This window comes from Cyclopterus lumpus, chromosome 11 (assembly GCF_009769545.1).
Source record: "Cyclopterus lumpus isolate fCycLum1 chromosome 11, fCycLum1.pri, whole genome shotgun sequence".
In the NCBI taxonomy this organism is placed as follows: Eukaryota; Metazoa; Chordata; class Actinopteri; order Perciformes; family Cyclopteridae; genus Cyclopterus; species Cyclopterus lumpus.
In genome coordinates, this window is record NC_046976.1 from 2,669,926 (window position 1) to 2,693,076 (window position 23,151).

At 43.4% G+C, this 23,151-nt stretch overlaps 1 protein-coding gene across 1 annotated transcript; it reads left to right on the forward strand.

The window, feature by feature from the left end:
* The first annotated feature begins 435 nt into the window (after positions 1-435).
* On the forward strand, positions 436-18,679 carry LOC117738661 (sodium/potassium-transporting ATPase subunit alpha-3-like). Its single transcript, XM_034544666.1, has 21 exons — positions 436-483; positions 764-967; positions 4,271-4,384; positions 5,289-5,423; positions 6,169-6,286; positions 7,308-7,396; positions 7,745-7,924; positions 9,811-10,018; positions 10,549-10,793; positions 10,895-11,087; positions 11,218-11,393; positions 11,658-11,794; positions 12,267-12,417; positions 12,521-12,689; positions 13,379-13,533; positions 14,624-14,747; positions 15,517-15,662; positions 16,016-16,146; positions 16,901-17,002; positions 17,192-17,283; positions 17,761-18,679. The coding sequence occupies exons 1-21, from the start codon at positions 436-438 to the stop codon at positions 17,787-17,789; spliced, it is 2,946 nt and encodes a 981-aa protein (XP_034400557.1). The 3' UTR covers positions 17,790-18,679.
* Positions 18,680-23,151: the final 4,472 nt, after the last annotated feature.

Below are 23,151 nucleotides of genomic sequence, written 5' to 3' on the forward strand. Positions count from 1 at the left end.
TAGTGCATCTTGGCCTCAGTCCAGCATTGAAAGCGCTGAGATTCCACTTCTAATCTAATCTCCCTGTTTGAAAAGGAGATAACAGAGATGTGGTTTTCTGTAGCAGCTGCTGTTGTCCGATGTAATATGCCAGAGCAAGTTAATCGTATTGTGGAAGGATTTGCTGGCAAACCCTCAGGGTATCCCTTGTTAAAGAACTGAAGGAGCTGGTCACTTACACATATTGATTTCTAAAGTATTATTTATCGATCAAACCCTTTTCTTCTAAAATAAAATAAATATTATCATCTCAACCAAATCTAAAACAATTCATTTCTTGCTTTTCAGTTTAGAAAATGATATTATATTTCTCACAGTATATTTTTAAGCTGATGATTGATGACAGTTTGTTTAAGTTTGCTTTGATTCTTAATTTCTTTGTAGACGGAACACAAAATGTCTGTTGAGGAGGTTTGCCTGAAGTACAGCACTGATATCGTCCAGGTAGGTCGTTCACTTCAGATCAGAAATGACACTTTAAGACCGTCAGTTCCACTTCTCATGGTTGTTTCTTTCCTGATACAACACAGTGCTGATGATTCTACAATGATTCAATCCAGCATCTCCCGTTCACAACACTCTCCTCTTTCCTCTGTCTGTTCCTTCCCTGCGTCCCTCTCTATAACTCCAACCTCTCCGCTGCCCTCTTGCATCTTTGCTCATCTATCCATCTCCTTTAATCTACTTTACATCTTTCCCTCTCCACTTCCTCTGCCCCTCTCAGGGTTTGACCAATGCCAAGGCAGCAGAGTACCTGACCAGGGATGGCCCCAATGCCCTGACTCCGGCACCCACCACCCCAGAGTGGGTCAAGTTCTGTCGCCAGCTGTTTGGTGGCTTCTCCATCCTGCTGTGGATCGGCGCCATCCTCTGCTTCCTGGCCTACGCCATCCAGGCTGCCACGGAAGACGAGCCCGCCGGGGATAACGTAAGTGGAGAATTGTAGGGTGGATGGGTGATGGTCGTAGGCCTGGGGTCATATGATGACATCGCTGCTTAACACGATATAGGTTGGCCTCAATAATGGTCCTCACGTGTCCACGATAACGGAACGATAATCAATTATGCTGCAAAGGCAACACAATGTATACAGCAATATATATGACAGTGAACAGTGTTAAGACCGTACGTGGGCAGTTCCTACAAGTGGAGCTTTGCTAGTGCCAGTGGGCCCAACAAACAGCATGGGTATTTTATGTGCCAGGTAGGTACGCAGGAAAAACATGATGAGGTCTGAAAAACAATAACAATAAGAAAACGTCAGGCATTACTATTATTAAAGAAGCAGGTTTTGGAATTGGTATCGTAACTATATATGTGAATCAATTTTGTGACCTCTCAGGGAAGATGTTGTCTTTTTTAAGATTGATAGTCTTAGGCCGAGGGTGCTCATCATCCATGCCCATGATCAGATTGCGGTAGAAGAAATCAAACTTCTTACGACAGTCCCCAGTGATGGTTCCACCTAAAGTCCATACAACCGCAGATAGGAACAGACCCTGCAGCCGCATGGTTATCTACTGGCTGGACATCTGGGTGCCATTGGCTCCTGACGCAAACATTTCATCTGGGTATAGGCAGGAATGTTAACACATACACTCACACTGATGGAAAGAAACATGCATTAATGGCCACTTTAATATAATTATTACAAACCCATCAGGCTTTATTAGACTGTAGGCCAAGTAAATGGGAGATGTTTGAACCACAAAGCCACACTCCCTGTCTCTAAACTCCAGACAGGGTTTATCTAGCCAATCAAACAGGTGCACTATCTGTGGGACAAAAGATCAAAGAAACAGGTATAACACGCATCGTATGACATCCCAAAGGATACAAAGTGACAAAAACTTACCATCAATGAGCCAATTCAGACATGTGTGTTTGTGATCTCACCAGCTCTCTATGCATGTAGGAATCAATGAAAGGAGACCAGCCCAGCTGCTGAGGTTCCATGTAGATCATACCACACTTTTAGGCAGATGGTTGCACCCAAAAACCACAATACAGTAACTTTTAACCTTTAAAAATGTGTGCTTTCTATATTTACACTATATACTACAGTTGCTGGTGCAGCATCTCTCTGTTTTACTGACCTACTCATCAGACAAAGCTGGAGAGTGAACCAGACAGTGGCATCTTATTTAAAGGCTGTAAATTAGAGGGAAATCCTTTACAAAAACTATAAATGTATGCATAAAATGTCATTAAATACGTAAAAGTGGTAAGTACTTTCTTATTGTCACACAGTATTCATGTTCTCAACCCAGACAGCATCAATTGGCCCATCAAAGATTATCCATTGTGGATTTTCCTGAGGTGGAAATCGCCTACTTCCTGGCCAGCGCACCATCAGACCACTTATGGCTAACTGGATCAAAGCAGCCATACAGCTGGCCCATGGTGATGGCCTTGGGATTGATAATGCAATAATCCACAGAAAACTCCTCCATCAACTTTGCTGAAAACAAGAAATATTTGCGAATGACTTGCTAGGGGTCGATTTATGATTCAAACTAAATACATTTAAAACATTTAAAAAACGACAACATAGAGCAACTAAAAGATTAATATTCATTGGAACACCAACCTTCATAAAGGTCTCCTCCAAGGGCAGCAGCAATAACTTTATACGCAGAAGTCTTTCCTCCTAGATGGTCTCCTACTATCATGAAGCCTTGGCGTACCAACATCATCACACATCTTTTGACATTAACTCTAGAAGTTACGGTATGTTAGAATCAAAGTTGTACTATGATATTGTATTTTGCAGCTCTCCACCCATAGCCAAAGGATCACATAGGCCGTAAGTCACCTGTAGCAGCGGTCAGTAAGCGGTTTAATGACAAGACGGGGGAATTGCCCAGATATTCATAGCCATATTGCAAGCAAGTGATGATCATGCGCGGCATCACTTCTCCATCCTCCTAGAAGTAACGCAGCTGAGAAAGCCACGCCAAGTCCTTCAGTGAGGAGATGCGGTCCTCTGCCAGTTTTGCCACAACATCTCGAGCTAGTAGAGAGAAAGAGCGTGAGATTTTCTGCATGCAAAATGTAATCAAGAGATCATATTTGATCCATTTAAAAGAACACGTCTACCTTACCATGAACATCTATAACAGTAAGAGCACCAAGGCCACTGCAACACACACATCTTCCTGGGCAACTACATCACAAACAGATGAAATATTACACAGTAGGGAAAATGTTTTACACAGTTTATACCTATCTGAACCCAAATAAACGATTTTATTTTATCATCCTACTTATTAATACTGCTCCAAAGAACTAATGGATGGTTTAATAAAAATACAAATAATGAAACCCACTCCCCAGAGGTGAATTTCAACAAAAGCGCCGCCACCCATAGATATCTATATCTGTGTGCATCTCTCTCTTCAGCTTTTTTTGGACGATAAGTTCGTATATCGTTGTTGTCAGTAGGGCATTTCCAATATCGCCCAACCCTAGACTGTAGGAGGAATTCTCAGTCCCACCACTACTTGTGCAGTACCTGTGAGAAGCCAGATATAAAAAAACACCAGAGAATCAACCAAGAGAGAAGTCCAGTGTGTGTGTGTGTGTGTGTGTGTGTGTGTGTGTCCTCCAGCACATCACTCAACAAGTGTTTAGCTGAATCACCACTCCTCAGGGACCTAGCTTTGTCAGTGTTAAAGGTTGTGTCAGCCGTTTGTCTGAATTATGTGACATATGCCAACCTGTTAGCATCCGCGCTTAAGCCCGCCGTGGGGAGTGCGTGTCTAAAAGAGGGCGCTCAGGGGTCAGCACCGGTTCATGTCGGGGTCACTACGCAGAGTAGAGCCGGGGGACTGAGGCTAAGCAACGCTGACACACACAGCATGACAGGACAAAATACTTGGTTCAGACTACAGGGGAGGACTGGGGGGGGGGGGGGGGGGGGGGGGGTTGAAAGAACAACTGTGACAAGTCAGCATGAGTTACACACCCGGATTATATACTCACACCGATTACTAGTTACACAGTTACATCAGATGGTACAGGACATAGATGGGACATAAATAAAAGGCTTATTTGGTTGTATTCAGAAGCCTGAACTTCCTGAAATAGCGTGACAGAATGACTGATTTTTCAACTCGGCCTCTCTGTCTGTGTCTCTCCACTTGTCTGTTGCCTCTCATGTGATACATTTTTAGATAAAGGTGAAGTTAAACATGAGGTCTCATCTTTGTTTCTCTGCCTCTCTTTGCAGCTGTATCTGGGTATCGTGCTGTCAGCCGTCGTCATCATTACCGGCTGCTTCTCCTACTTCCAGGAAGCGAAGAGCTCCAAGATCATGGAGTCCTTTAAGAACATGGTCCCTCAGGTACTTCAACCAGGAGATTGTGATCCGCTTTTGTGATACGTGTTGCCAAAAGGGTTTAACTAAACAAAATGGTGATTTAGGCTTTCAAATGGATTCCACAAATTCAAATGTTAGGCAAGCGGTTAAAGAAAAGTCAAATTCCTTTGTAACGCTGTAAATTATTTCAAAATATCATAATATATACACCATATTTAGAAGATGGCAACAATATATTTCTTACAATTGAAAAGTGAATTAATGCTTGTAAATAAAACAATAAATGAAAACAGGCGCTTTAATTAAATATTCGATTTTAAAGAGGTATTCCAAAAAAAAATGTTCTTTGTTCCTGAGTCTCAGTTACACACTTTCGCAACATTTGGCAACTGACTTTTGCCAAAACCCGAGCTAATACATTTTCGTAATGCTGAATGTGGCTGGTAGCGACAAAAGAAAATACATATAGATCATGCAAATATTACTTAATCTGCTTTCATCCATCCACGTTGGGGGGGGGTAAATCAAGATGTTGGACTCAGTGGTCAGCCAATCGGGGATGAACGATGGCATTGTTCATCAGCTCAACCCTGACAGTAAGCACTGACAGTAATTCACAGAGTTATTCCTGGAGATGCTAAGCCTGAGTAATGAAAACAAATCAGGTCATAATAATTATATTACATTGGGTTTCCAAGTAAAGCAGGTGTTTATGAGGTGGACAACTATATTTTATGAAGCTGCAGTCCACAGTATCATGCTGTCACAGCGAGCACACTCAAATCTGTGATTTATCCTTTAATTGCTTTCATTGTTTCATCTTTTCTCTCGATAATAGTTTGTGTTCTTTTTTGGCTTTACATATTTGCTCTCTCTTTATCGTTCTCTCTCTCTTCTTCTCTCTCTCTCACTCTTTCTTTGTACCCAGCAAGCCCTGGTGATCCGTGAGGGAGAGAAGATGCAGATCAATGCTGAGCAGGTGGTGGCCGGAGACCTGGTGGAGGTAAAAGGAGGAGACAGGATCCCCGCTGACCTCCGCGTCGTCTCCTCCCACGGCTGCAAGGTGGGTTCCAGGCACAGATTCACTCCTGCAGTCACGGAAAAAAAGCCAAGGAGGACTCGAGGATCATTTATTGTTGTTATGCGACAGATGCCGTTGTAGCCCATTTGCTACACAAGAAAAACTTGTTTTGTAGCGTGGCTAAAGGTGTGCAACTACTTTCCTTCACACTTGGTGGTCAGCACCTCTCCAACGCGGGTGTGCGTTCACCCTCTCGCTCTTCAGAGATCAACAAGCAGCATTGTACGCTCGTCAAGTGCAGCTCGGTCCGGATGCCAGGATGGAGCCAGCTGTAAACACATGCAACTCATTCGCTGTTAGTGGCAGTAAAGATGTGGTTGCACAATAGAAGTTAAAGTAAAAGTGGAAAATACGAGTGAATTTCCATTCACCACTTTTGGAATCAACCCGATGTGTCGAGCGATCAATTGTAACCTGAAAACCCCCCTATTCTGAATTCATTGTACTATAACCGCTTTGTAAACATTGACCTGATTGCTTTTAAAGTTCTGCTTCACCACCAATGGTGCAATCTGAGGACAAACCCAGACTCTGGTTTCCCTCATATGCTCCTCAAATCAGCCTCAGAATGTTATCTGGGAAATAATTTTTGATTAAAAGAACCTCTGCACAGCAACACAGATAATCAATAGAGACAGGCAAAGCACGAACAAAGCAATCTGGCTCTGTACATAGCGCCCTCATCTTTCTCTTTGTCCCTCTGCCTCTCTCTTGCACACTTACCCAGGTGGACAACTCATCCCTGACCGGTGAATCAGAGCCCCAGACCAGGTCACCTGACTGCACCCATGACAACCCACTGGAAACCCGCAACATTGCCTTCTTCTCCACCAACTGTGTCGAGGGTAAGGTCACATGCACGCTATCAGAAACCTAAATCATTGTTATTATGTACCATCATATTCGTCACATGTACTTTACAAAACATTTTATTTCTCTGTGTGTGTGTGTGTGTGTGTGTGTGTGTGTGTGTGTGTGTGTGTGTGTGTGTTCGAATGGCTGCAGGTATGTTTGTATTGTTCCGCTTCAGTGCTCAGATAGTCCTGCAAACAAAGATACTGCACATTAGCTCTCGCTGTAGGCCACGGTCAAAGTGTTTGGTGCTCAGTGGCACACTGACTGAAAACGTGAAACCCACTGTGCCTGTTCCATCCCAATATATCACCGTGACGACCCCTCCGACTCACACTAAGTTCCCCACAGTGGTACAACAGGAGCACCATGATGCGTGGGGCCCTCCTGTGGACACACTGTTACATTGCATTTACTATCCAAGTGCCACGGCTCTCAACTCTGTCCATACGTGATGCTGACCAGACTTCTGATACTGGTCACATGGTCAGATTAATAGCTACACCCCCTGCATTTGTGTGATGCCTTCAACAATGAATGAATTCAGTGATGTTTAAGTACGAATGTGAGGCACTCGTACTTTACTTGAGTATTTCTCTTTCTCCACTATATCTCAGAGGGAAATATTGTAATTTGAACTCCACTATATATTTATCTGACAACTTTAGTTTCTTTACAATTAAAATAGAATATCATGTTGTGTTATAAGCTAAACTACACAACCGTTTACACAGGTAGAGCCTAAATGATTAGTTGATTAATTCATTAGTTGATTACAGAAAATGATAATCGATGGCATACTCGTTTGAAGTCTTTTGTTGTACAGAAATGGCATCAATCATTTGGTCAAATGTTAATTTAGTTTCAACTTCTAAAATCTGAGTGTTTACTGCTTTAATCATTTTCTTCCTGCTTTTCTGTTTTCCTCTGTCTTCATCTTTTCTGAAACAAATTAAAGAAGTTAATAATTGAAAAGAAACTAAAAACACAGCTCCCTCTTCTCTTATTGTTCAGGAACGGCGCGCGGCATCGTCGTGTGCACTGGCGATCGCACAGTGATGGGCCGCATCGCCACGCTCACCTCAGGCCTGGAGTCTGGCAAGGTACCGTACTCGTTACTGTTCATTATCCCACAATGGTCCGCTGTGTCTTTTACAAGCAACATAAAGGAGATTTCTTGCTAAACAGGCTGATTCATGTGACCGTTCAGTTGCTCATTCACATACTAACAGCTCAAAAATGTACTACATGTATTAGGTGTCCTCAGCTTCAAGTGTAAAAACAAGCTATTTAAACAAATAACCCCAAGTTGCTTCACAGCGGCTCACTGCTCCTAAAATGCTGAAGTGCAGAGGTCAAATTTCATTGCTTAACGATTGTACTTGAGGATAGAAAATACAGTCAATCATCTTCTTCAAACAATCCAAACAACTTCTTCTTCGACTCCCCAGACTCCCATTGCCAAGGAGATCGAGCACTTCATCCAGATCATCACAGGCGTGGCCGTCTTCCTTGGCGTGTCCTTCTTTGTGCTGTCAATCGTCCTGGGTTACTCCTGGCTGGAGGCCGTCATCTTCCTCATTGGCATCATTGTTGCTAACGTGCCAGAGGGACTGCTGGCCACGGTCACTGTGAGTAGGCAGAGGCATAACAAGTGTGTGTGTGTGTGTGTGTGTGTGTGTGTGTGTGTGTGTGTGTGTGTGTGTGTGTGTGTGTGTGTGTGTGTGTGTGAGAAAGGTTGTGTTTTCTCATCCGTGAGAGAGACAGGAATGTTAGTATTTCTAGTTCGGGCTGCATGATATATTGTCTAGGACCTAGACAATATATCATGCAGCCCGAACTAGGTAGACCTGCCACAGTTTCATAATGAATCAGAATATTTGTATGGGTCCGTGTTGGGGGTTCAACTCATGGATGGACGCTTGGTGTCGGAGGATCCTCTCCATGGAGCTGGCTGGGCCCCTCCGAGGGCTTTGCTTCGGTCTCTAGTAGGGCGGCTTGGAAAGGCCTGCAGGGAGGAATGGGGCTCCCGGTGCGACTGTTATCCAGGACAGCGTGTCCTCAGTGTGTGTGAGGGGTCTTTGGTGATCCGTCTTGAAACCCAGACCCTGTCTCGTTTACAATGCTCTGCAGGTGGAACTTTGTTGCTGCGTCATCGGCATTCAAATCTATAAAACTAATGTGTTAATGATGTAATTGCTCGTCAGAGCACAAGCTTATGTTTATCAATAGTTTATCAAGCCTCTTAATCTTTGCTCTGTAAACTCACCGGATTGATACATTTATCTTCAGAGTGAATATTCCTGTATTTTTGATGTCACAAAATACATCCGAAAGGGAGAAAAAAAGTTTTTTCCAATATCATGCAGCTCTATTTTTGAGTTGTCCAGTTGTATCATTCTTCATTTGGAGACGTTTTTCCTCCGTTCCCAGTGTTTTTGTGCAGACTTGGGTCAAAGAGTATTTTTGTACTTTATATATTTCATATATTAGAGAAATCTAAGAAGCCACACAAAATCTGAGAAAACAGTAAGAGCTTTTAAAAATGTTCTTTACATTGTTGTTGCCATGACATGTCTCTTTTTTTGATGAGCCAGCCAACTCCCCATCTTTGTACTTTAGACTTAATTGGCCCTCAAACTCTAGATTACTCGACCCCAAGCAGTTTGTGGTTTCACCCACGTCTGATTGTGCGTTCAGTGTTTTCAGTCCGATGTTGTCTTGTCCTGTTTGGTATGTTGTTGTTGTTGATGTTGTTGTTGTTGTTAATGTCGCTGTATGTCTCTTGTGTGCATCTCTGATGTGCTTTTAACATTCTCTCTGTGTCAGCACCTGTTCCCGTGGTGACGGTGGTGTATTGTCTTTACATCTCTCCTTCTCCCAAAGCAGCCCCACATGTGTTTGTTGTGTTTGTGTTCTCTCCATCTTTCTCTCCGTTTGGCTCTCTCTCTCTCTCTTCCAGGCCAGTCGTGGTGCTGCCTGCAATGACAACGGCTAGCTAATGTAATGATATTAGGCTAATGCCCAGTCAGCTTCTTGAAATGAATTCGGCCTTTCTCTGCTTGGCTAGTTCTGTTTGGCCCACGGGTCTTTAACCGTATTTGGCATGATGGCAAAACGCACCCGCCGCTCTGCTTCAACACTTCACTCGTTCACGCCTCATTCTCTCTCTCTCTCTCTCTCTCTCTCCCTCTCTCTCTCCCTCTGCATCTCCGCTGTTTGGGCTGTTTTGAATTTTCGGAAAGGAGGTTAAGATTTTAGTGCATTTTGATTTTTAAGCATTGTTAAGAGCAGAATGAACGTCTCTAGGTGTCGGGCGGGTTTCTTCCTGGGTGTGCTTTATAGTTTGAGGTACAGTATGACACCAAGTTAGTTTTATACCTGGAGATGTTCATCTCGAATGTTAGTTTCACACGCGGATACTAATAATGTTTCTTTCTCCTTTGGTTCCGTCTCTCCTTTTTGTCCCACTCCTTTCTGTCGTTCCTCCTCTCCTCACTGTTGCGACCTCTCTCAGGTGTGTCTGACTCTGACGGCCAAGCGAATGGCTCGCAAGAACTGCCTGGTGAAGAACTTGGAGGCCGTGGAAACCCTGGGCTCCACCTCCACCATCTGCTCCGACAAGACGGGCACCCTGACCCAGAACCGGATGACCGTGGCCCACATGTGGTTCGACAACCAGATCCACGAGGCCGACACCACCGAGGACCAGTCCGGTGAGATTTGCCCACCCTCTGTCCCTGCTTCCATGCAGCGCGCATTAAGACGTCCTGCAATATATTCAGTGACCTCTCTGGCAGCACCAATTACTCCATCCAAAATGATTCAATCCAAAATGAACATTTGTCCATAATACCGTCCCATCTTTCTTTCTGATGGATTCATGTCGTCTGAGCTCTATCAAGTGTTAGCTTTGAAATCGATCATCAGGCTTCATTGTTCCATCTCAAAAGAGTTTCTCTCTGAGATTCTTTTGAATGAAAAGTGCGTTACAAATAATATGCATTATTATTATTATTGTTATTACGTTTGTTTGTAGATTAGAACCTGTAGACGTGCCTTTGTCTCTGCACTTTTCTCCAATGTAGGCTTTGCCTTTCAAAGGAGACGACATTCTTGTCATTCATCACATGAGCTCCACAAGGCTTTGGCTTACTCTTCTCACCCTGACACATTGTAACATGGACCCAACTAAAGGGTGACTAACGTGGTTGCCAACTATTATTACATTGATAACCTCATTATTATTCTCTAGGCTCCTCCTTCGACAAAAGCTCTGCAACATGGGTGTCTTTGGCCCGCATCGCTGCTCTGTGCAACCGTGCCGTGTTCAAGGCCGCCCAGGACGCTTTGCCCATCCTTAAGCGCGAGGTGGCCGGCGATGCCTCTGAGTCCGCCCTGCTGAAGTGTATCGAGCTGTCCTGTGGCCCAGTCAAAGCCATGAGAGAGAAGAACAAGAAGGTGGCCGAGATCCCCTTCAACTCCACCAACAAGTACCAGGTCCGTCCCCTTTCATTTGTAGTAAATGGGCTTAAACATGCAAGAACACCTCAAACCTCTGAAAAGGTTATCATGCTCACGTTACAATCTTTTCCTATCAGCTCTCAATTCATGAAAATGATGATGAAAACGACAACCGCTACCTGTTGGTGATGAAAGGAGCCCCAGAGAGGATCCTCGACCGCAGCTCCAGCATCATGGTGCAAGGCAAGGAGCAGCCCATGGACGAAGAGATGAAAGAGGCCTTCCAGAACTCCTATATGGAACTGGGAGGACTGGGAGAGCGAGTACTGGGTAAGGATGATGGAACACAGTTGTAATTCAACAAAAAGTAGTGGAATTTGAACTTACCGATAAAGTTTTTATGAGTCTGTATTTTATTGCATAGCATTATATATAATTAATTCGTCCCTAATCCCTCCAGGTTTCTGCCACGTGTTCCTGCCAGAGGACAAGTACCCCAAAGGTTTTGCCTTCGACACAGATGATGTCAACTTCGAGACAGACAACCTTTGCTTCATTGGCCTTATGTCCATGATCGACCCTCCTCGTGCTGCCGTGCCCGACGCCGTGGGCAAATGCCGCTCCGCTGGCATCAAGGTGGGCACCTTTCAAGTCTGGCATTTCAAAAAGCAGAACATGGCATCCACCAGGATGTAGATGACTGCCACGCACATTTTTAGATTAATTAACAATGTATGAATTGTATTATTTTTCTCTTCTCCCCATTCCTTTAATTCTTCTTTTTATCCTATTCCTTCTATATTAACTGTTTGCTTTTTTCTATTGTTTTATTTTTGTCTCTTTTTCCTTCCCTTTCATCGCCAACCTCTTTATCTTCTTCATCCTCCTCCTATATTTCAGGTAATTATGGTGACTGGTGACCACCCAATCACAGCCAAGGCCATTGCTAAGGGTGTGGGCATCATCTCCGAGGGCAACGAGACAGTGGAAGACATTGCTGCACGCCTCAACATCCCCGTCAGCCAGGTCAACCCGAGGTAAACTGTAACTGTAAATTTAATTCCATACATTGCAAGATATAGATTGGACTTTTACAATCACTTTTATATAGCCGATGCTTGTTTTACAACATTGTTTTAGGTCATTGGAGGTAAATCAATCTGAAATTCTCTGAGATTAAAGTCACAAAAAAGCCAAAGAAACACATTGTTTCACTTTGCAAGGTTGGATGAACCTCATCACACCACAGAGGACACCGTAAAACACTGCGGTAATGGGAGTGCAAAATATATTATACATGTTATGTCAACATGAACATGAAAGAAAACGCATATTTGTATTGTTCAGTACAGAATCCTCCCCAAGCGCCGTAGTTTATTTATTATAACCTACAACGGCCCGAACACGCCATCGAACAGTCTGGTCTTTTACTTGCAGCACCTTTTATATCACAGTAGTTTTTATGATTTGTTAAACAAAAGTATTTTTGCTTTTATTTGCATTGTGTAGGGACGCCAAGGCCTGTGTGATCCATGGCACAGATCTGAAAGACCTCGATCAGGATCAGATGGATGATATTTTGAAGAACCACACAGAGATCGTCTTCGCCAGAACCTCCCCGCAGCAGAAACTCATCATTGTAGAAGGCTGCCAGAGACAGGTACATTCACAGGACACACATGCAGACAAGCTCATGGTTCTTAGCGTTGTGCGTCCCGGACAGGGATGAAAACCCTGAAATGCGTGTCCTCCTCTTCTGTCAGGGTGCCATCGTGGCCGTGACAGGCGACGGTGTGAACGACTCACCCGCCTTGAAGAAGGCTGACATTGGCGTCGCCATGGGAATCTCTGGGTCCGACGTGTCCAAACAGGCTGCCGACATGATCCTGCTGGACGACAACTTTGCCTCCATCGTCACTGGAGTAGAAGAAGGTGAGGGAGGAACGAGAAAGGGGGCAAAGAAAGAGTCTAGCTAAAGTTGAGCTAGCATCGGGCTCAGGGGTATACTTTTTAGGTGACAGTCATGTAGGTTGCACATACTTGCGAATGCAATGTTAATAACAATACTAATGTATTTCATAGAGCTAGCGGTATTTCCATCATTTGTGTTATTTAACTGGGATGATTCTGTTTCAATCAATCTAAAATAAAAAGCAGGAGTTGCAGCAGAAAGATAAAGAGTCTTTCTTTTTCGTCTGACGAAACATATGTCAACATCTCAAATATGTTCATAGTTCAGATGATGTTTGTTGTGTTGAAAAATATTCCCTTCATGTTTCTACATTCAGAATTGTTTGGAAGAAAATATGGTTGACCAAAACTCACAAATTGCCATGCTAATTTGATAAAATGATTAAGTGATGACATTTTGGACAGACATGGATGGACTGCAACTCCATGGGTTCCCCGGAGGGATACAACTGCAAGGTTGTATCCCTCCACACTTAAGGGATGTGAAGCATTTGAGGATACGCCACGAAATGACATCACAGTGAGCAATAATACCAATGCAGGCACTGCCGGACCATTTCTATTGCAGAGTTCAACAGGTTAAGGGGCTCCACCTGTTCAGAGGTCTAGCGTTTATTTTATTCACCTTTCATTCTCCTTCATCCCGACAGGCCGTCTGATCTTTGACAACCTGAAGAAATCCATTGCGTACACTCTGACCAGCAACATCCCAGAGATCACCCCCTTCCTGTTCTTCATCCTGGTCAACATCCCGCTGCCTCTGGGCACCATCACCATCCTCTGCATCGACCTGGGAACAGACATGGTAACAGAAGAGACACACTCACACTCACACACTGTAGCAAGCAGCTCCGAAGTGTGAACTCACAGGTGGCCCCCCCACACTCGGCTCGCACGTCCATGATCTTTAAACACCCACGCATGCACTGTGAACCAGAAGAGCTCAGCTGGACACAAACATGTCAACTGTCAGACGGGTACTCAGGTGGCAGTAGATACACGGCGATGTCTGGTTATCATCAGGGCGACACACAGGTTAGTCACCGAAGAATGTTCAACTGAGCTGCATGAATCACAGAATTGGAACAATGTCATATGAAAACATTTACAATCTGAAAGATGCTGAACATCATTTGTGGTGGGCAAACCTGATTGCAGCAAACCATGCAAGCCCACCCTACACCATCAACCAGGGGTGGGAATCTCTAGGCATGTGATTATAAAAAAATTATGGATTATTTACATGTTTCTATACATGATTTATTTTGTCTATATTTGCAATGATTCATAATTTAAAAACAGATGCATTTACTGCCATTATCTTTTATTCAATATTAGTAATAGAAATAGAAGAGATATGTGTCAACTCGAGGGTCACATCTCCATCACTGGACGACCGTCAATGCGGCGGCACAGAACAACTTCTGGTTCAAGCAAAGAGCGAGGAAACGACAATTAACAGACCTGGGATGTACCCAGGGTGTACTCTGCTGCTCAAACTCAGCCGCCCTCACCAAAACTCCTCTCGTATTTTGTTTAGCACCTAAACAGGACGCACGTGCATCACGTCTGTTGCGTTCAGAGTTTTCTGCATCGAGTTGTAACCTTTTAAGTCCGTCCCCCCCCCTCCTCTAGCATCAGCCACTCCAGACCTACAGACCGTATCAACTGGAAAACAATCCCTCCATTTAGCTCTGAAGTTGAGTTCAAGGTTATGCCTAAAAAGTGTATACACAAAAAAAGGTCACTAGGTGGCAGTGTGAGATCAGTCCAGTTTGTCATGCTTGGAAAGTGTAGTGTTCAAATAAACCAAAGCAAAAACATACCCAGATATAAATGTGTTCACTGCCGACACATGAAATCCCTATACCAGCATTGTCTGTCTCCTCCATCAGGTACCAGCCATTTCTCTGGCCTACGAGGCCGCAGAGAGTGACATCATGAAGCGGCAGCCCAGGAACCCACTGAGGGACAAACTGGTTAATGAGAGACTCATCAGTATCGCCTATGGACAGATCGGTAGGTGCCCTGTTTGTGTTATTCTACACACAGTACAGGCCAGTGTGTAGCATTTACTACATATATGTATTAATTGTATACATTTAAAACATTGTTCATACTTAAATAAAGTATTTAAGTTATTGAAAATATATATATATACATATATATTATTACAATATTTTCAATAATTCTAACAAAGATATATATATAAATCGTTGTTATTATTATTATTTAATATACTTCTTTTAGTTTAATTTGGGGGGAGGTTCAGTTAAGTACACTAAAATATTTATATTGACTATTTATAATGAAAATAAATCTGAAGTAAATAGATATATTTTTAAAAGATATATATTAAATAATTAATTAATACAAATCAAAAATCCAGGGTCCCTTATAATTTGTGCAAGTATTGCCAACATGCAAGACCATATGCGTACATGCAGAAATCTGACAACCTTTACTGGGCCCAAACTGTCCCACACACAAACCGCTCTACACCTGCAGATCTCATAGGGTTACGTTCTGTTTGCTCACCGCATGCTGTCATCAGTGTTCTTAGACAATGGAAACCCAAAGATATTGGCTGTCTGACAGCACCTTGATATCAACATGATTTTACTGCAGTCAACAGCGTTTGTTTTTATGATTCACAAATCTGTATACAACAAATAAATCATTTTTGTTTATACAATTCTCATTGATGGCTGGTCGGGTTTTCCTTCTTTTCTGGCAACTCGTCATAATATCCAGTGATTATAACAGGTGTCGAACTCTGCCTCTGCAGGTATGATCCAAGCTCTCGGCGGGTTCTTCGCCTACTTCGTCATCATGGCTGAAAACGGTTTTCTGCCGGCCGTGCTTGTCGGCATCCGGCTCAACTGGGACGATCGCTCCAACAATGACCTGGAGGACAGCTACGGGCAGCAATGGGTACGAGTGATCCCACAGAGTATCAGTGTTCGGCTGAATATTTCCTTCACCAACAGGAATCTTTGAATGATCAAAAACACAAACATGAACATAAATGTATAGCGGCGACTGTGGGTCAGTGGTTAGCAGCTCTGTCTTTCAATCAGGGGGTTGGTGGTTCAATCCCCGCCCTAGTCGATGTGTCCTTGAGCAAGACACTTAACCCTGAGTTGTTCCCTGTAGCTCTGTCTACAGTGTATGAATGTAACATGATTGTAAGTCGGATAAAAGCGTCAGCTAAATGACAAGTAATGTATAGAAAAGTGTCCATCTGATTAGGGTTTTTGTGCCTGCCTTCCTCTTTCTCTGTCCAGACCTATGAGCAACGCAAGATTGTGGAGTTCACGTGCCACACGGCATTCTTCGTCAGCATTGTGGTGGTACAGTGGGCAGATGTCATCATCTGCAAGACCAGGCGTAACTCTGTGTTCCAGCAGGGCATGAAGTAAGTCAAAATACGTACAAACCAAACTTCAGCTCACCTCATTTTGTTGCATTCAGAAACGCCCCATCGTGCCTTGTCTTTAAGAGAGTGTCGGAGATGTCTGTTCTCTACAACATGATGGAAATAGAAAACTCAACAGCAATGTCTCTTTTGAGACATCGTGACCTGTTTACTCAAGATAATCAACAGACCTTGTTGTGAACAGTGCAATGTAGGAACTATTTTCTCTCTCTACCGAACTACACCCACCAACCGTATCAACACGCAGAAGGATGCGTGCGCTTACACTGGTTACCGCTCAGCCCAGGACCCCATTAGTGCCTAAATGTGACGCTGTCACGTGCACAAGCCTCTCACAAGATCGATGCACGCTCCACCTTTACTTTGATACTATTTCTCTGACGTACAGTAGACAAAAGCAGGTGTAAACATGAAAGTTGCACAAGAAGAAAGCAGTTTCCCACAGCTGCCACTGAGCGTCACTAGAGAGACATGTTTTACTGACACCTTTAATTTATAGCCCCAATTTATGGGCCCGTTTGTTCCCCTTTCCCCTGGGTCCCTCTTGTCTGGCTCTTGACCCGTCTGTCCTCTCCCTTAGCTGCTCTGTTCTGCGTACAGCATTTACAGTCCAGGCACACAAGCATACTGGTGCTGCCTGGAGGAAATCCACTTTGAAGCCATTGTATGATCCAAAGGCAGATTAAGATAGCAACTGTAACTAACTTCTCTTTCTGCACTTATTGTCTCGCAGGAATAAGATTTTGATCTTTGGCCTGTTCGAGGAAACGGCTCTGGCTGCTTTCCTCTCCTACTGCCCCGGCATGGACGTGGCACTACGGATGTACCCGCTCAAGTAAGTACCGCTTCCACACATCATCACAGTGCCATGATGTGCAGACCTCCATGTTCACTTTCAGTGTTCATGAATTAATTGTCATGCGATGCCATTATTTTGACCTGAAATCGAAGACGAATGAGTTTTGTGTTCTTTATTACTGACTGCTCTCCCCTCCATCATTCCCTCCTCCTCCTCCTCCCTTAGGCCCAGCTGGTGGTTCTGTGCGTTCCCATACAGTTTCCTCATATTTGTTTACGATGAGATCCGAAAACTCATCCTTCGCCGAAACCCCGGAGGTCAGATAACACACACATTCACTCCAACACATACTTGTGTACGTGTACTATTTCAGCCGCACTGAGCAAACTCCTTCAGCACGCAGCGCACCGCAGTGCGTCCTGGCTGGACAGCTCACTTGGTTACCATGGAAACCAAGTGAGCTGTTCAATTAACAATAGACAAGAGGGTCAAAACTGTTCCCGTTGGTTAATCAGTGAACCACTGACATCCCTAGTAGCATATCGTATTACGTAATATTAAACCAACTTTGATTTCATGCCAGTACAAATGTTTACAGGGTGATAAGAATAAATTGCAAATGTAATGGGAAAAAAGGATTACAACTTTTAAGGACATTGGGCCGGAAAATCTCCCCCAGGCCCTCCTCATTTTAAATAATAATGTTGCTCTAATGTCAACCAATAGACCAAATAATTTGATAACTCTTCTCTCTCTTTCCCCTTGTTTCCCTGTTTCTCTCTACATCTCTGCAGGCTGGGTGGAAAAAGAGACGTACTACTAAATTATCAAAGCATCATTTCCTTCTCACCCCTGAACTCACCCCCTCTTCTCTGTCTCCCTCTCCCCTCTCTTTTCCTTCTCTCCGCCCATCCACCCATCCACCCATCCCTCCTCTCACATCAACATGCTCTAACTGTACAAGAAGGTAACGTCCTGCTCATCCTCCTCTCCATCCTCATGCCCCACAAAGAAACAAACAAAACAAAAAGAATCACACGTGAGGACCAACGACAGAGGAAGAGAGGATGCGGGGGAGGGGGTTGTAACTCTTCCCTGTCCTCTGTTTCCTTCCCCCTTTTTATTTTGTTCTATCCAAAGTCTACAGCACCAGTCTGCCACTGTCGTGTCAACAGCTATTACCGCGCTGTCAGCCGCAGCCGACCTTCACACGCAGTCGCGTACTCAAACTACACTGCCGACCCCGACAGAGAACCCAAGACAGAACCCGACTGTTCCACCGCGATGTCTCTTGCCGAGCAGAACAACGACGTGGCAGCGTCTCGACTCCCGTCTGCCGATTCCAGTGAACAGGGTTCTTTATTCAGTGGTCTTTTTACTGCCAGAGCCTGCCACCCAGATACAGCTCCTAACTCACTGCCATTTTCTGCCATCCGCCAACTACGACTTGACTTCCTTCCTTACCTCCGACTTCTTCTCTCTTTCTACTTCTATGTACTCACTGCCAATCTTCTACTGCCGCTCTCCCTCCTCCCCCTCCCACCACTCCCTATCCATACATCCATCTCACCATAAAACTTCAGCACTCACTCACGCCCTCAAAGGGGTGGAAAAAAAGGTCACTTCGTCGGAATACTACCTTTCCGTCTGTCTCCCTCCACATGAGTTCTTTTCTGCCGGTGTTGTTGTTGTTTTCTAATTGACGGTGTTATTAAAAAAAAAAAAAAAATAGTTTGTGAATAGTTTTTTTTAAGTTGGGAGTGGTTTTGAAGCTGCTTGTTTTCATTGGGACATGACACACTGTCTCTCTCCTCTCCCCCCCCCCCCCCCGTCTATCTGCCCATTTGTCTGTTTGTGAACAGCTTGCAAACCCTCCTCCGTGTTTGTACCACCCGCCCTCCCCCTTATCCGCCCCACCTCTATTCCCTCTCCCCAACCTCCCCCCTGTTGAAAAAGAATAAAAATACAATCTTTCTGTGATTTCTCTCCGATTTCATTATTTAAATCAGTGGAAATGTGGAATAAGGCACTGTACCTTAACTTGCCAAACAGCAGTCAAAAATAAAGAAAGAAAATGAAATAAAATAGAAGAATCTCTCTTTTTCAGCTTGGTCTCCAGTTTGTTTTTGTGTGGAAATAAATGCTGTGTGACTCTTATTGATAGCAAGTCATCTGTTTTCTACGTGAGGGCTTTCAACAAGTCAGAGGAAGTGTTGACATGTGACATGCCGTCATGTTAGCAGAAATGATACTGTGAGAACACGAAGAGCCTTCTTTGTTTCGGATGCTACAATGACTTCTTTTTTTGCCACCTAAGCATTTAGTTTTACATCACATGATCTTCCTCGGCAGATAGAATTTGCTCAGCTGTCGTAAAAATGTAGATGTTCTTATTTCTTAGAACCTAAATCTTACAGTTCAACCTTTGACCTCTTGGGGGCAGCAGAAACAAGTTGTTAACACAACATACCATCAGCTTTTCAGTTGACATGGCAAATTTATATCCCAACGTTACAAGGCAACATCATTGGTTTGGAGTTGTGTTTGTGTCCATCTGATTAACGTCGGTCCAAAATGAATTCTTGTTTTAGCTCTCAAGCAACTCCTGAGTCTCTTTACGGGATAAATGCATCTTCACCAGCTACTCTCTGAGTGCGTCTGTCTACTATTTGGTGTTCTGGTAGCTCTCGGCTTCTGCCAATCGGCTTGTAGCTCCTTCACTTCGAGCTAAACACTCAACAAAATCACGACTGTTTGCTGTGCTGGCTCCTCATTGGTGGAATGAGCTCCCCATTGACATCAGGACAGCAGAAAGTCTCTACAAAATAAAGACACATCTTTTTGACTATACCTTGAATAGGGAAGGTAAAGCCGTAGTAGCACTTTAGTAGCACTTAAATGTCTCTTACTGATAGCACTTTGTAGTTTAACACTTTAGTAGCACTTAAATGTCTCTTACTGATAGTACTTTGTAGTTTAACTTTATTGAAGAAATTGTACTCACTTGATTCTTGTTGTTCTGAGTTTGGACTCACGGTTTAATGCACTTATTGTAAGTCGCTTTGGATAAAAGCGTCAGCTAAATGTAATGTAATGTAATGGTGTTGAGCAATCAATGTACAGTGGCTTTTTAGAGTGTTCTATTGAAAACCACGCTATATAAGCAGTGAGAGTGAACCAAAACCAGCTCAACAATGAGCTGAAACTCACAATACATTTCTGTAAAGCTGCTGACTCACATTGTTATTCTAAAAAAGATATCCATTATAGCTGCTTAAAAGGACTTCTTGTCCATTTACGCGTAAAAGTTTGAAATTAATTCTGCTGATGAAGATCGTGTGAGACGATCAAAAGCTCCAGAGCAGCTGCTAAAGATTGGACTTTGGATCTAAAACCTTTAAGCCAACATGGACAAAAAGTCATAAAAGTGCTATAAAAAAAAAAGAACCTGACATCATGGGCCACGGACGAAAAAAGAACATGCAATATGATCAAAAGTGCTACTGTCGAGAACGCCGAGCACTGAGTCTGACAGGCAGCAACAGAAAGTTTGCTGATCCGTCAGAAGGTCTGGGCGGTCTCCCGGCATCAGACCCCCGGTGCCACTCTCGTGGAGGACTGAGGACAGACTGGACGCTACAGGGACTCACTATCGCCTCTCCAGGTACCCGTGGTATTACAGGACGGGAGACGGGCCGATGCTAGCTGGTTAGCGTGCTGGCAGAACGTGAACACTTTAGCCTCCTCACTTCCCGTTGGTGATGTTAGTTAAAAGTCTAATTCTGTCCACATATCACGCCTTTAAAGTGCTATTTGACGATATTCTGATAGCAGAGACATAAACCGAGTTAACAGTAATGTGTTTGCTTTTCCCCTCTCCGTGACTCAGTCAGTCAGAGTGTTTTCTGTTGGCATGAGAGCGCTGCTTCTCTCACATGAACAGCTCGTCTCCGGAGGAATTAAAGCCCTCGGCCTTCGGGGGAAGGTGAAACTTGAGATGACAAACAGAAGCACCAGGACCATGAGATGGGTAAAGACACACAGAGGACATCTTCACGTATCGTAGTGGATAACCATCGTCGCCTAGCGCCATAGAAACAATGCCGCTACAAGTTGACCCTGACCCTACTGACAGTAGGGTCAGGGTCAACTTGTAGCTCTACCATGAATAGCCGACTAGCGAGAAATTTCTACAAATGTACACTTTCAGATTCCTTAGAAAGTAACCATCAAACGTGGCATCGGATGCACAGTTAGCTTTCAATCATACTTCTCAACCGTACTAGTATGAATTAAACCCTTTTCCAATGGACCATGTGCATGTGTTCTCACGCAATCTTTCAACGTGTTTTCAGAGCTACAGCCGCCATCTAGAGTCTAAATTCCATAGCAAATGTGTCACGTGTGTGACCACTTTTCCACCAAAACGTAGGCCCGAGTGAGCAGAAACGAGGCAGGAATTATGTGTTTTTTTTCTCAATAACTGTAAAATCATTTTGAAACCACCTCTTCCCTCTTTGCTCAACTGGCACCAAAGTTAGACTTTGTGTCCTCCACAGACGAACCAGACCGATTTCTGAATTATCAGAAAATTGAGTTCACCGTGCAAAATAAATCTCCAGAGTTCAGGGATATTTTTGACAAAGTATATATGATACACGTGTGGGTCATTGTACATATAGTCAGCATTGTATATTACAAAACAGAATTTTTGCCAGTATTTAGAAATGTGTCTTTGAGTTAACTACTGCGCTGCAGGAACGAGTCCTAAAAACAAGAGCTGAGTCAACGATTTAGCTCTTCCGGTTACCTCGTCTCAAAGTCAATGTGTGTCTTTTGTGTATTTTTGGTTAGATGTCTGAAATAAAGAAGAGATTTGAACGTTGGGTTCTGCGATATCGATACAAAAAGAGTCTAAATGAGACGACGAGACGTCCTCCTCCTGCTTCGTGGTGGAGACGTGAAGTCGCGTGACTCGTAGAGTTCCTTTATGGCTGCTAACGTTAGCTCCTTACTTTTTGCGATTAAAGAAATCATGAAAGTGGTGTTTATTAGTGAACATTATGTTGCTGAACAAACGTTGAACTATCATAAACTTGTTGTGTTTGATAGAGAGATTATGTTTGGCAATATTTCAAAATCCAATGTCAAAAATAACCCATTGGCTTTTTGTGGAAGGAACCAGTGTGATGTTAGCTTCCCTGCAGCGCTCGGTGGGATGGAACAACACGGGTCGTCACTCATGGAGCAATCAATCTTTGTAAAATATTAATTGTTGTTTTGATGAAGTTTACCAACTATGAGAGTTTTGTTTTTGTCTTGATAACTGAATATTTGACTAGTTTGATAATCTGTCGACATCCACCCAGCAAAACACTGTCCGTGCACAAAAGGCGATGCATTTTATTATTTTAAGTTTAATAAAAAAACAGTAGTCTTGCATGCCATATCGTTCCACAACCATATTGAGTTTGTTATTGTTTCAATTATTTAAACTGTATTCATTATTTATATTTTCTGTTATGCTGAATGCAGCTTATCATCAACCTTTTCCCCTTCTGAATAAGACGATTTGTAAATTAATTTCAGTATTGTATATATTTTTTTTTTCAGCTCATCAACAGAATGGGACTTGGTGTGTGTGTGTGTGTGTGTGTGTGTGTGTGTGTGTGTGTGTGTGTGTGTGTGTGAATGGTGTTTCATGAATACTATTACAAGGCTCACAGAGCAAATGAGTGCTCCAGCCCACTTGACACACACACACACACACACTCACAGCCTTCTAACCCAAGGATATAGGTCACCTCCTTTGTGATTTCCTTGTTTTCCTCCCCTCTGTTCCTTTCTGTTTTATGATTTCTAGTTGTTCATTAACATTATGCAGCTCACCACTTGTCTCCCACACACAGACACATTGTGTTCCGCTCTTTGTAATTCATAGAAAATGTGTATTCACTTTAGGCACGATTAAACAACAATAAAACAATCTATTTTATTTCCCCATTAGGGAAAAAATTGTGTTAAAAAAAAAGTGCAGTATACCGGGTTATAAGTGTGCATATTTTCCTAAAACTATACCAATGAAATATGTAACAAGGGCAGAAGTACAGGAAACAAAGGGGTAACACGCTGATGTTAAATTATTGTAAATACTTTTGAAGTTGTCCACATTGAGCAATAACAGT